The 13,483-nt window shown below is 44.4% G+C and overlaps 1 protein-coding gene across 1 annotated transcript in view; it reads left to right on the top strand.

Annotated features, from left to right (window-relative positions):
• The window catches only part of Mob3b (MOB kinase activator 3B), a 201,241-nt gene extending 188,284 nt beyond the window's left edge, over positions 1–12,957 (top strand). The window contains exon 4 of the mRNA XM_045141532.1: positions 10,020–12,957. Within this exon, the coding sequence (XP_044997467.1) occupies positions 10,020–10,049 (30 nt within the window). The 3' untranslated portion in view covers positions 10,050–12,957. The remainder of the gene's footprint in view (positions 1–10,019) is intronic.
• Positions 12,958–13,483: the final 526 nt, after the last annotated feature.

Below are 13,483 nucleotides of genomic sequence, written 5' to 3'. Positions count from 1 at the left end.
AGCCATCTTTCCAGCCCACACTTCTTTTTTTGAGGTAGGTTCTCTCATAGGCTAGACTGACCGACCAGTGAGTCCCAGGAATCCACCTGTCTCCTCTTCCCCAGTGCTGGGGTTACAAGCACACCACCACGGCCAACATGTTTTGATGTGGGTTCTGAGGACTGAACTTAGGTCTTCATTCTTGCATGGCAAGCACTTAACCAACTGAGCTACCTTCCCAGCTTCTGTCTTTCTAAAATTCACCTGACAGTAGTCAAATAGTTCTCCTACATGGAGAACAGTGATGTTACACCTATCTAGGAAAACACATCTGAATCAAGAAAGGTGTGTTGGCAGTCTTAGACCTAGACCTCGATGACTCTCCGAGTGTGAGAGAGGCAAGTCCTTTTATCAATTCTTCTCACGCTCACAATTAATGAATCATGAAAATGATATGAATTTTACATGAAGGAAATGTGTCTTAAACACTTATTTGTGAGGATTCCTGCTTTTCTTATTCTTTTGATATTATGAAGCCAGAAAACTTCAACATGTTAATAATAAAGGATGGTGCATGCTATCATGGTCTCTATGTGTCTTGCCTCCACGTAGGAGGAAGACTACCCAGTGTGCTGAGTTGGCACCAGCAATGTCTTAGTCCAAGCAGAAGCAAGAAGGGACCTTCTGTTTCTGTACTTCATTATTCCCATTCTGGCCTCAGCGATATAGTTTGAAAACCTGGCTCACACTGTTCTTTGCAAAGGAATGAGCCTACTAGGAAACTACAAACTTTCAAATCACAAGATCCCTGAGGAAGAAAACTCGCGTGTTTCAGTAGACGCACAATGGAGATCTCACTGTGATGGAGTCTACCAGTTTGTATTGAACGGGGAGGAAAATCTTCTTTCAGGAACCAAGGTCCTAAAAGTTCAGAAAACTCCTTAAATGACAAATCAGGGTCTTTTGAATGTCACGAAGTTGGACCCAGTCAATGTCTCTGAGAGTCAGTAAAACCTTGGTGCCTGTGCCAGCCCCACAAAGTTAGCACTCTGCCCTTCCGGCCAGTGCGTTTTCCATTGCTGATGGAAAGGCCAATGGCAGATGCTTCCCACATCCAATCTCAGACAGCCAGGCAGCCCCACAGGCAGACACTGAGCCATGCTGAAATCTGCTTCATCCCTCTAGTGGTGCATCTGCCTATCCTTTGCTCCCTCACGAAGGGCAAAAGGGGACATGTGCAGGAATGAGTCCTGCCTACTGATGAGTGCAGGGCGTGGGAGTGAGGGAGTTACATCTTTGACAGACATGAGACCCCCTAGGTCCCTAGGGTTCAGTGGAGCAACTAGGCAAATGACGTGGGAAGGCAAAGAGCAGCAGCTGAAAGCCATGGCTGGCAGCCTCAAGGCCACGCCAGGCCACGGGTCACACCACTCAGAGCAGAGATCATGTTGGGACCGTTGTACCTCCTTGGTCCTAGAACAGCAGTGCTGCGGAGGTATGGGGAGGGAGGGGAGGGGTGGGCCTGCAGAGCAGGTCTGGATGCTAAAAGGCATCAGGTTACAGACACGGTTCTATATCTTGTGGGACATCTTGAGGACACAGTGATGATGACCACAGGATCCATGCTCTTGCTTTCCTGACTCATTGTGAGGCAGCCAGCCATGTGGCTGTGACCCATGCCCCTGTGGTTCAGTGAGAGGACTTCAAAACTATGTAGCTCTGCCTTTTTGTAAATCAAGAGGCTGAATGCATTTACACAAAGTGAGTAATGTCTAATGTTTGTAGAGCTTGGGAAAAGAAGAACAGTTTGAGTCATGTATCAGTATGAATAAATACTCTTGGTGGGTGGCAGGGGTATGTGTTTATCTGTCCACACATCTGGATCATGGACTTGAGAGCCTGCATAGATGTGGACATGTTCACACCCACCCTTGCAGCATGGAAACGCTCTCTGTCAGTAATGTGGGCTTCTGTTTAGGAAGAGAATTAATCAAATAAATATTGCTGTTTCCGGTTAGGAGTCTGGCCTGCCACATTTCTATTTTTACTTTGTTTGGCTCATTTGCCACATTCCTAAAAGACAGCAGAAAGAGCATGTCTAATTCCTGTGTGCTGGTCGGATCTTATCTATCCTGGAGAGAATTTTTATTTTTCTAATTTTTGTAGTCTGGCTCTCCTGCTTATTTTATCCAACAGATTCAGACTTTGGGATGCAAGAGAGGAAAAGAGCAGTTCTGGCCTTGGGCCTCCTGGAAGTGGTCCAACAGCCAAGTCCCGGCCTCTGTTCACACCACACTGTTCCCATGGTCAGTGCAGGTGTGGCATGGCTGCTGACTCAAACCCCGCTGCACGCACATGCTGGTGTGAATGGTGAGACAGGTAGCATGACGCCGCGAGACGTCACGGACTAGGAGGACGGACTGGCAAGCTTCAGATGTGCTGCCCTGATGACTGCACGCATGATGACGGCCAACATGCTGACCTTCAGTCTCTGCGGAGAGGATGGGACACCACACACCACACAGGGCTGCTGTAAGGGCTGAATGAAATTCTGAGCGTGCACTGCTACGGGCACTGCTGGATGGCTGGGACTAGTGCAGGGAAAGATCAATAAGCTCGATGAAGAACACAAGGCTCATGTTCACTGACTGTGGCTCTGGCATCAGTGTCCCATGCTGCTCACTTTAGCTCTTGTGACCTGGTCTACTTTAATCGTCATTCAGCCTTCCAGCCATCAAGTCGTGTGTGTGTGTGTGTGTGTGTGTGTGTGTGTGTGTGTAAGAACTTGTCCCGATAATAGTGCAGTTAGTCTCCTGTTAAAGTTTTTTTTCTTAGTTCTTGTTAAATGGGAACAATTTTGTTAATAATTGGTATACAAAAATATTAGGTGTCATAATCTGCTCATTGCTTGATGGTCATTTTAACCATCTTTGAACAGAAGTTTCCAGTCAAGAATGCTGCCCAGCTGGGTATGATAACACACACCTTTAATCCTAACATTTGGGAGGCTGAGGTAAGAGGATCGCTATGAGTTCGAGGCCAGCTTGAGACTACATAGTGAATTCCAGGTCAGCCTGGGCTAGAGCAAGACCCTACCTTGCAAAACCAAAAAAGAAAAAAAAGTCTCTGGCCCCAGGGTAGGGAATGACATGATACTTTTCCCTAGTGGGTCATGATTTGCAGCCTTGACTTCACAGCATGGGGACTGAGGAGAGGAGAGGGGGCCATGCTCTATAGGGAGTCCAGGAACTGGTCCTAGTGGGCATGGGAGCATTTAGTAAAGAAGCAACACACACACATACGTGCACATACACACACACATTTACACATGCACACACAACACAAGCACACATTGCCTTTGGTGGTGGACTCATTGTGTTCTCTCTGTGTCTCCAGCATCGTCTTCATCTGCCAGCTTCATAGTGTGCTGATGCTGTCATTGGAGAAGGTGTGCTTGCTGCCTTCTGTGTCATTCCCATGGCCTCATGAAAACATGTGAAGGAGACAGAGTGTCCACATGTGCATGTTTGCTGGCAGGCAACTTCTTGGGCCCACACCTAATATTGTATTTCAGATTCTCACACCTTGTTTCAAGCCATTCTTAATGACTACAAGCTGGGGGAGTCATTTATAAAAAGGTTGTTTTCACAAAGTTTTCATTACCTTCTCATTCTTATCATACTGCTGAGCCATCTGTTCTCACCACCATTTCATCTCACTACATGCTCTTTCTTCCTTAGTCCCTTCTTTATGATAATACCCCCCCCCCCCCCGTTATCCGTGTTCCTTACAATTACCAAAGCTAGTGAATTTTAAAAACCTTAGTTTCAGGATGCCATTGTTACTCTTCTATCCCTAATGTATTTCTAGTTACTGAAGTCAAAAGTTGCACTCCTTTTATTCTTTTGCCCCCCACAAGTAGTATAATGGGAAAAGCATAGGTTTTATTTGTTTGCCTGTCTTCTTGTGGGTTCTTTTGCATGTGTGCTTGTGTGCAAGTGTATATGCATATGTGTGCATGTATAGGAAGGCCAAAGGTCCACGCCAGTTTTTCCTGTATATCTATCTCTCAACCCTATTCTTTGACACAGGGTTTCTTATTCAACCTCAAATTCATCTGTTTGGCTAGACGAGCTAGCCAGTGATCCCGGGGGTTTTCTCACTCTCTCTCCCCAGTGTTGGTATTACAGGCACATACTGCCCAATATTTGCATGGGTTCCTGGGATCCAAACTCAGGTGATCAAGCCATTTCATGACTGAGTCATCTCACCAGCTTACCTGCTTGTTTTTGAGTCAACCAAATGTGGGTTTAGATTCCTGTGCTAGGGCATTGAACCTGACAGGCTTTGCAGGCAAGTGCCTTTAACTGCTGAGCCATCTCCCAACACCTTAACAAAGCAGTCTTATAATAGAAGCAGGGAAGTAATAAGCTATATTAGAACACCTTGGAAGGTTCCGCAGGCTCAAGGAGAAAAAGGAGAACCTGAGTCCTCATGAAGACAGGATGGGAAGAACAGGAAATGTCCTTGAGGAGATGACAAATGACCAAGGGCACTGAAGGGTGGTCGAGTTGAAAAGGAAGCATGGTCAAGGAGCACTGGGGACTGACAGTATGTACAGGTGTGAAGTTGGAGAGTCCAGATCCAGGAGGGCATTGCAGGCTGAGGCTGCAACTGACCTTGAGCTATGGAGAGTCTTTAGGCTAAGGAGCACATCACATGACACTAAGGCAAGTCTGAGGTCCTTGAGGGCAGTTGTGTCTTCCATGCTCACATGCGTGTGAGTCCACAGGCAATCCCCCTGCTGTCACAGTGAGCTGGGCCACTTCTGAGGAGACACCTACTCTCCAACCCTCTAAACTTCTGGTGCTATCTAGGGGTCTTGGGCTCATTTTCGCTGCCGATTTAAGGAATTAAGAGGCAGGAAAGTATTTAAAATAATAAAACTTATTTCTGAATAAGGGTGAAAGAAAACAGAGAGAAAGCAGACTCCTCTGTGAGGAGGGGGCTTTGAGAGTGCAAAAATCCAGTTTTTGTGGGAACTGAACTTTTATTGAATGGGAAAGCCTACCCTTCCAAGTGCTTGATTAGTGGGCTTGAGTGAAGGCGAAAGGTGTTCATTTGTTCATGGTGCATCCAGGGCTGTGCAGGTCCCAGGAAGTTTGCCAAGCCAGCCGCCAGAGGGAAAAATGCTGCTGGTCAGGAAGGAGGAGGAGGTGGAGTCACCCCTCCCCCCGCCCCCGCTGTCTTGGGTTACCAAGGGCTCCCTTGTCCCTGTCTTTCTGCCTAGCCAAGGAAACTGGCCAGCTCCTATAGTGTTTCCTTTCCATTCTCCCCTGCTTCCATGGCCCCCTAGGAGTCTGGGGCCCTGTCAGATTTTAAAGCCTCTTTATTAAAATTGCTACACTAGTATGATGGCTAATGCCTAGTAAATATCAACTTATTTCCCTACATGTTGCATGGACACATTTGATCACTAAAAAAGCATGATGGTATAGTGCTGTAAATTAAGAGTCTAGGTTGGTTTCTTCATGTGACACGAACTCACAACTGTGGTTTCCTGCACAAGAATGAGCCTGTCAGCATTCCATCACGAACCGGGTAGATGAGACCTCTTTCTTTCCATAGTAGCTGTTGGTAGGTAATGGTTTTTAGAGGAGAAGTCATGTTCTTCAGTGGTGTGGCCACTGCTAAGTTGCCCATACTGCAGTAACTATCCCGCCCCGCCCCCACCACAGCCACCACCACCACCAATGCTCATGCAAGCAACTCTACTCTAAATCAATGGGTCATTAAAAAAGAGTCATATGAAGAAGGGGTTTAGTGGGAGTGCAAAGGAGATAAGAGAGGGTAGCTGGCAGTATCAAATATGATCAAAATACATTCATGTATGAAATTGTTAAAACAATAGAAAAATGCTTTGTTTGTAGATGCCATTATACTGAAGTCAAGAATGGGCATATTAAAAAAGAGCAGTGTAGGGTTGGAGAGATGGCTTAGCGGTTAAGGCGCTTGCCAGGAAAGCCAAAGGACCTAGGTTCTACTCCCCAGGACCCATGTAAGCCAGATGCGCCAGGGGGCACATGCATCTGGAGTTTGTTTGCAGTGGCTGGAGGCCCTGACATGCCCATTCTCTCTCTCTCTTTACCTGCCCATTTCTGTATATCTCTCTCTCTCTCAAATAAAAAATAAAAATAGCCGGGTGTGGTGACACACACCTTTAAAAAAAAGAGCATTGTAAAAAAAAAAAAAAAAAAAGAAACTACTGGTATGAATTACTATCCTTCAACTATTCCCTGTTTTCCATTAACTCTGAGTTATAAAGTGGCTAAACTGGGAGATTGGAGTAAAATCTGGCTGGGTGTGGTAGTGTAATTCCTATAAATTCTAGCAGTGGAGGGGCTGAGGCAGAAGAATTGCAAATTCCATAGCAGTCTGGGCTACAAAGCAGACCCCTATCTTAAATAAATAAATAAAAAGTTGAATCATAGAATTCACAGAAGTTTGATCTATGAATATCAAAATGTTCCTTATAACAGTTATCAAACAGAACATTTTTCATTTAAGAATTTGCAAATTGGGATCAGACATGATTTGCATACTTCATTAGTAGAGGCTAATTTCATTTATCCCCACCATCCCTATAAAAATTAAACAAAAGTCATTGTAACTTTATTTCTAAAATTAAGTAGTACTTTTATTTGGAACCTTGATCTACTTCCCTTTTTAAGATTTTTTTAAAATTTTATTTATTTTCGAGAGAGAGAAAGAGAAAGAAGCAGATAAAGAGAAAGAGAGACAGAGGGAGAATGTGTGTGCCAGAGCATTCAGCCGCTGCAAACAAACTCCAGATGCATGTACCACCTTGTACATCTGGCTTACATGGGTCCTGAGGAATTGAACCTGAGTCCTTTGGCTTTACAGGCAAGTGCCTTAACCACTAAGCCATCTCTCCAGATCTCTACTTCCATTTTATTGCATTTTTTCATTCATAGAGCTTATTTTTCTTTTGCAAAAAAAATACTTGCGTATTAAAAATATCTAAAAGTTTAGTGACTATGGCAAGGACAAAGAAAGTCAGAACTGGCAATGGACATAAGTTCCTTTACCCTGCTATAAACTCATGTTGGACCCACATTTTGTTCATATTTTCCCCCAGATAACTACTTCAAATCACATACTGCATGTGACTCTCACCATATAGCCAAACTGCAAGGGTCTTCTCAGATTAAGGAGAGTATGAAATGAAAAAAGAGGACACAAAAATGTGTGCCAGGCAATGGGGACCCCAAGAAGGAAGCGAATACTGCTTTCTGGGAGCTGACAGATCATCTTGTAGGTCATGTGAATTTGCCAGGATAGTGTTTGCTGAGTAGAAAAAACATGCTGTGAGAAAAGCTCCCAGTCACTAGCCTGGGGGAGTTCGAAGAGTAAGGTCTGGGCCAGACTGGTTTATTGTAGGATTCCGCAGGCTATCAGAGGTACTGAGCTGCTTTGTTTGCTAAACTGCAGTGTGGAATTGGTGTTTGGCTGTGGAAAGTGGACCCTAAATGATGGGGGTAGGGGGAAGGGTGCCACAGCCAAATCCTACTTTTATTCCTACTTTTACTTATTCCTAATGTAAAAGTACATTTAAAAAAAGAGGAAACAGTTGTTTAGTGCAAGCCAAATACAGTCCTATGAACACTTACAGAATTCTCACCTACAAAAAGCACCCTTTGCTTTCTTTAGTGGCATGCCTTAATGAATATGGCATCTAGTAAGTTCAGCAATGGCAAGTTCTTTTAGAGTTCCCCGAGGAAAAGATGTTGAGCCCGCTGCCCCCCTGAGGCAGGAATGCATTGAGCCCTGCTAGATTAGTCCCTGGAGAACTCTGAAGAAGAGTCATTTGTTTATTCTCTGGGACCTCGTTGGCAGCTCGTTGGCGCCACCCAGTGTAAACATGGTAGAATACAGGCGTTTCTTTTTTTCTTTTTTTAATTAGCAGAGTATACAGCCATGTTGGTGCCATCATTAGCCTCCTCCCTGTCCTCCGGCGAAGTAATCCTCTTCGTTGGGAAATGTGGGTCATTCATTGTGGGGTAGCCATCAGTTACGGGTAAGAGACAATGTCTTTGTACATAATGACCCAGCATGTGGCTCTAACAACCTTTCTGCCCCCCTTCCACAAATTTCCCTGAGCCATGTTGGGTTCGTTTTTGGTCTACTTCAGTGATGAGGTCTTGGGAACCTCTGTGTCTCTGGATATCTGGTTTGGTAGGAGTTGAGTGTTCTCTGTGTCTATCTCCTTCACCCCTGTGCTGGTACCAGGTTCACCAAGAAAGCAGCACTCATGCTCATTTCCCCAATTACTCTATGGTTTCACTTGGGGCCCTGGTGAGGTGCAATGAGCTGATTCTCCCCTCAGGTCCTGCGTCCATCTGAAAAAGAGAAGCAAATTCTCCAACAGAAAGTGAAGGAAGCACCAGATAAATGGGATAACCATTATTATTTTGGAAAGAATTTATAGGTGTAGAACCTCTTGTAGCCCACAATTGGTGGGAGCTTGATATTGGAGAGCAGGTGCATTTTTTTTTTTTTTGCATATGGTTCTGACTTGTTTCCCAGGTCCAGCTATGGGTTCCATTCCACTGAGCAGATCTGTTAGCCAAATCAAGAGCAGTTGGTTTTCCACCATGGCTGTGTGCCACTATTGCACTTGTATGAGCTTCATGTCAGGTTGTTTGCTGCTGGGTAACTTAGACCACAGGTTTCTTGGACATATGTTGGTCATTTTCCCCCAGTTGCTCATATTGCACCTTCTGGCACTAGAAAAGCTACCCGTCTGGGGACTGACTCGCTTCCAGATTCCAACCAGGTCACTCCATGTTCTATACCAACAGCATATGGTGTCTTCTGCAGTAGGGTCTTACCATTCACCTTTGTTGGGTCATCGAGTACTCTGACAGAAATCTGTCTTCTTTTGGGAAACCTTGTAGGTCTCTCTGATCAACAGCTCATTGTGGATGTTAACCCATGCTGGTACTGGGAGTTACAGGCCAGAGCCAAGGGTAAAGAAGGAAGAAAAAGATAGGTAACATAAAAGAGAAAGAGAGAAGAGAGAAAAGGGAGAGAAAGAGAGAGAAACAGGAGAAGATTAAGGTTAGTCTTCATCATATCCTCTCTAGGACCCTGTGATTCAAGTGTTCCCTCTAAGGATCTGATAAAGGTTCAGCCTTTTAGTCTGTCTTTCAGGACATAGGATTTTGTGGTAACATTGCCATTTGGGTCCAGTTTTGTGTCCCTCATCCCCACCCTTGCCCTCTCCACCCTCCCTATTGTCCAGTCCCTGAGATACTTATTAGGTGTGTCAGCATCTCAGGCATGTTCAGGTTAGGAGCCACAAATGAATGAGACCATGTGAGTTATCTTTTCTGTCACTGGGTGAGTTTCCTGAGAATGATCTGTTCCAGGTTCGACCATTTTTTTTCAAATTTCATTGTGTCATTTTTCCTTGCTGCTGTGTAGAATTCCATCATATACCACAATTTTGTTATCCATTCATCTAATGATAGACATCTGGGTTGACTCCAGCTCTTAGCTATTATGAATTGAGCAGCTGTAAACATGGTTGAGCAAGTCTCTGAACTGAGGCATGAGCTTTTAGGGTGAATGCCCAGTAAGGGAATAACTGGGTCTGTTGGTAACTCTATAGTCAACCTTTATAGGAGTCTCCATATTGCTTTCCATAGTGATTGTACCATCTTATATTCCCACTAACAGACTTGTAAGTTTTTGAAGGGTAGACCCAAGTGAAATGTCCTCAAGTTTATGATCTGCAATTTCAACCATTCTTTTTCTTTTTAATGATCAAACGATAGTATGATTATTTGTTAAAGTTCTCAGTTAAAAACAAAACAGCTTCCTTTCCAGCTCCCTTAGTCCTCAGCACCCTGGACATTCAGCACCACCTTCCTCTCTACCCAGCCCCATCCAGCTGTCCCCAAAGGCCCCCTCTCTAATGATTATCTCCCCTAATGGTTCTTCTCTTTGCTTTTCAGAAAGAGATGACAGCCAGGATGTGTCACTAATGCCCACCTCATCCTCCAGAAGAAAGGAAAGCTGTTTCCTTGGGGCATCCCCATGGGGCATGAGGGCCCTCCCTGGATGAAGTGACCCCTACTTCCAGGAGCAGGAAAGCTGATGCCACACCACGGGGACTCCTGAAAGACGCTTCCTACTCACTCCATGTGCTCTTAACCCTCTGAGTGCTGCTAGCCAAGACCCGCGGGCCAGGCAGACTGATGTATGAAGAAAACCCAGCCTTGACCCCTATGGCTGCAGCCACTTGCAGGAGGGCCTCGCGCTTCTGTGCACGTTACACTTCTGCCTGTGACCTGCCGCATAAGCTTTACTGGAATTCAGGTTTTGAGACCGAGATGTTGATTTTGTCTTGTCAGACAACTAGGCTGACTTTTCTGTCATGTGTTTTCTAAGTACTGAGTGAATATGGGGATTTCAGGTAGGCAGCAAGTTCTTCTGTCCCCAGTCTTCCTTTGAGTCTCTGCAGGCTCCTGTGGCTTTTTGTTGTGTGGGGCTTGGAGCTGGGAGAGACCTGAAGCCCATCGGGCAGTGCCCATGCCACTTCCCTCATAAGCAGATTTGTCAGGGACCACTCCATGAGCTGGCTTGTCTGTGTCCCAAGCAGGCTCTCACATTCTAACCACTGGGAAGAGCTGGTCACTGATAGAGCTGACAAGTTACTAGTGACCAGCCCTGGTCAGAATGCATTCTTTATAGCCACAGTCATTCCTTGACTTTTCCATTGAAGACATTCTTTTCAATTTCCCAGAAGAAAGAAATAAAGTTAGGAGTGATCAGTAGGAACCCTGAGCCAGATTAGTGCAGTGTTTGTTCATTGTTAAAGCATAGAGTCCTGGATGTCTCTATATAACTTCAGTGAGAAGTCAGTTTTAAAATATAGTTGGCATTTGGTGCCTGTAGATTATACATCCTGACTATTAATTTGTAGCTGCCCAGAGTTTCTGTACCCAGGCAATGTTTCCTCTTCTACCACTCTCCCCACCCCTCCTGTGTTATGACACAAAATTAATTTCTGCCCCAGTAATTGTGCTACAGTTGCTAAAATCACAGAGGAGCTGTAGTTGACTTCCTCCCATTCATTCCAGTTTTCCTCATCCAGCAATCAGAATAACCATTCTGCACTACCTCCTGCCTTTTGAACCCTGGTGTGTGTTGACTTCACTGATTTATTCACAAAATGTGACAGCCTGACAGCCTGTGACTAGGGCATAATAATATTTCCCAATATATTTGATTTTAATAAGCTGTCAGTTGGTGAAAGGAAGTAGATATGAATGTATTCATACATTTAATGTCATAACAAAAGATAAAGGAGTTGTCTTAGTATACATCCATGTGTGGAAACCATTTTTGGCTGCCACAGAATCCTAGAAAGTATGAAATCTTTGTCAGACTAAGTCAGCACTGACACAGTGGCATTTTATGTTGACCCTACAGACCAACGGTACTACTTCTCTTCTGTGCTTACTCTAGTTCACAGTGAGATTTTCCCTAAGTTAACTTTGAAAGGCCAAGACAGGCAGAATTTTTTCCAGCCTCACTTCTGACTGTGCTAAGGAATCAGAAGAACTTCTATCCCTGGCCTGGACCATTGCAGTACCACATGGGAGTGCAGGATGGTGGGACTGGGAAATGAAGTCTGACACCTGTGCCCTCAAAGACTCTCTGTAGCTCTCATGGACAACCGCAGGATCTTCACATTAAAATGTTCAGTGTCCTCCTGCATTTCAGCTATGCTCCATAAAGGGGGAAGGCAGACATGTGTCATTAACATTTGTCATTTTCTATTACCCATGTATATGAAGTTGCCACTTGGTTTAGAAATACGGATTTAACTTGGAACAGATTTTTCTCCTGGTTGTATAGTTAATTGCACTAATTAACTCTTTTGAACAAACTCTGGCAAACTACTCTTACTTTTTTGATTACATAATGTTTCTCTTTCCATACAACTTCGGCCAATTCTAAAGAACATCCTTATAGGCAGTTCTTAAATCTTTGGCCTAACTTGTCTTCAGCAAATGGAGAATCTAAGCTCCTCGCAGCCCCATAAACATCTGCAGCTCTCTGGACCAGAGGCTGTCAACCCCATTTCTTTCTCCTAATCTGGCCTTGGTTCTTGTTGCTCTTTTGCCACTGTTTTAGTGGGGGAAGGCTTTCAAAGTTGAATGATTATAGTGAGCACCCTATGTCCTTAAGCACATTGACTGTTAATATGCTTCCCGTTTTCTTCATTATTATAAATTCACATTCTTGTTGTGGATCATTATAAAAATGCAGTCAGCTTAAAATTTTAAGCATTCATTATTCTCCTGTTAGTGAGAACATTATCCTATCCATCTTTAATGTCAGCACCTCTAAGAAATGGAAGGTTAACAGTGCAGATCTGGTACACAGTTCAGAAGTCTCCAACTGTCTCAAAATATTCTTCACACTTGATTTCTTTAAAAGGAATGAATCAAGAAGCACAGTTTATGTTTACTTGTCCATCATTCTCTTTAGTTTCCATTAGTGGATTAGTATTTGTGCGTGCGTGCGTGCATGCGTGTGTGTGTTGGGTCTTTCATGACCAACATTTTTGAAGAACTCAAACTTTTTTGTTTATGGAATATCCCCACCACTTGAAAGGTTATTTTTTTCTTTTTTGTTTTTATTACGTAGAGTCTTTATATGGACACATCATGTGTTGGTACCATCATTTTCCTCCTCCCTGCCCGCATTTCAATGAGGGCCCTTCTCAGTGAGATTGCTGATATTCCCGGTGGGATTGTGGTTTATGAGTTGTGAGAGCAGCAGTCATTGGGACAGGGAGGGGCAATGCCTCTGTATATTCCTTCCCACCCTGTGGCTCTTACAGTCTTTCTGCCTCCTCTTCTGCAAAATTCCCTGAGCCTGGGTGAGTGTGTTTTAAGTGTACTTTAGTGTTGTATTCTCAGCAGCTTCTGGATCTCAGCTTTGGTATGTGTTGAGTGTCCTCAGTGTCTGTGTCCATCACCCTGGCACAGACTGTCAGGCTCACCATGGAAGCAGCACTCTTGCTCATTCTCCCAATTCCTCTGTGGTTTCACCTGGGCCCTAGCTGATGTGCAAGGGATGGTTCATCTCCTGCCAGGGAGTCAGCTATCTTTTCTTGTCTTGTTGGTAGAATTTGGTTGTTCTCAGTTCTTTCTGCCTTCTGAAGAAGAAAAATAAATTATCCTTTGGAGAGTCAGATCAGCATAGATTAAAAAGGATAAGCATTGTTAGAGAGATTTTTGATGGGGGTGGGTAGCCTCTCATTTAGCCAAAAACTAGTGGGAGCTTCTCATCTGAATTCATAATCTTGGTCTTCATAGAATTCTGACTCGATTCCCAGTTCCAGCTATGGGTTCCTTTCCACTGAGCAGATTGCTTAGCCAAGCAGAGGGCCACTGGTTACCCA

This window comes from Jaculus jaculus, chromosome 1 (genome assembly GCF_020740685.1).
Source record: "Jaculus jaculus isolate mJacJac1 chromosome 1, mJacJac1.mat.Y.cur, whole genome shotgun sequence".
Classification (NCBI taxonomy): domain Eukaryota; kingdom Metazoa; phylum Chordata; class Mammalia; order Rodentia; family Dipodidae; genus Jaculus; species Jaculus jaculus.
The sequence above is the reverse complement of the archived record's forward strand: the minus strand, read 5'-3'. Positions and strand labels throughout refer to the sequence as shown.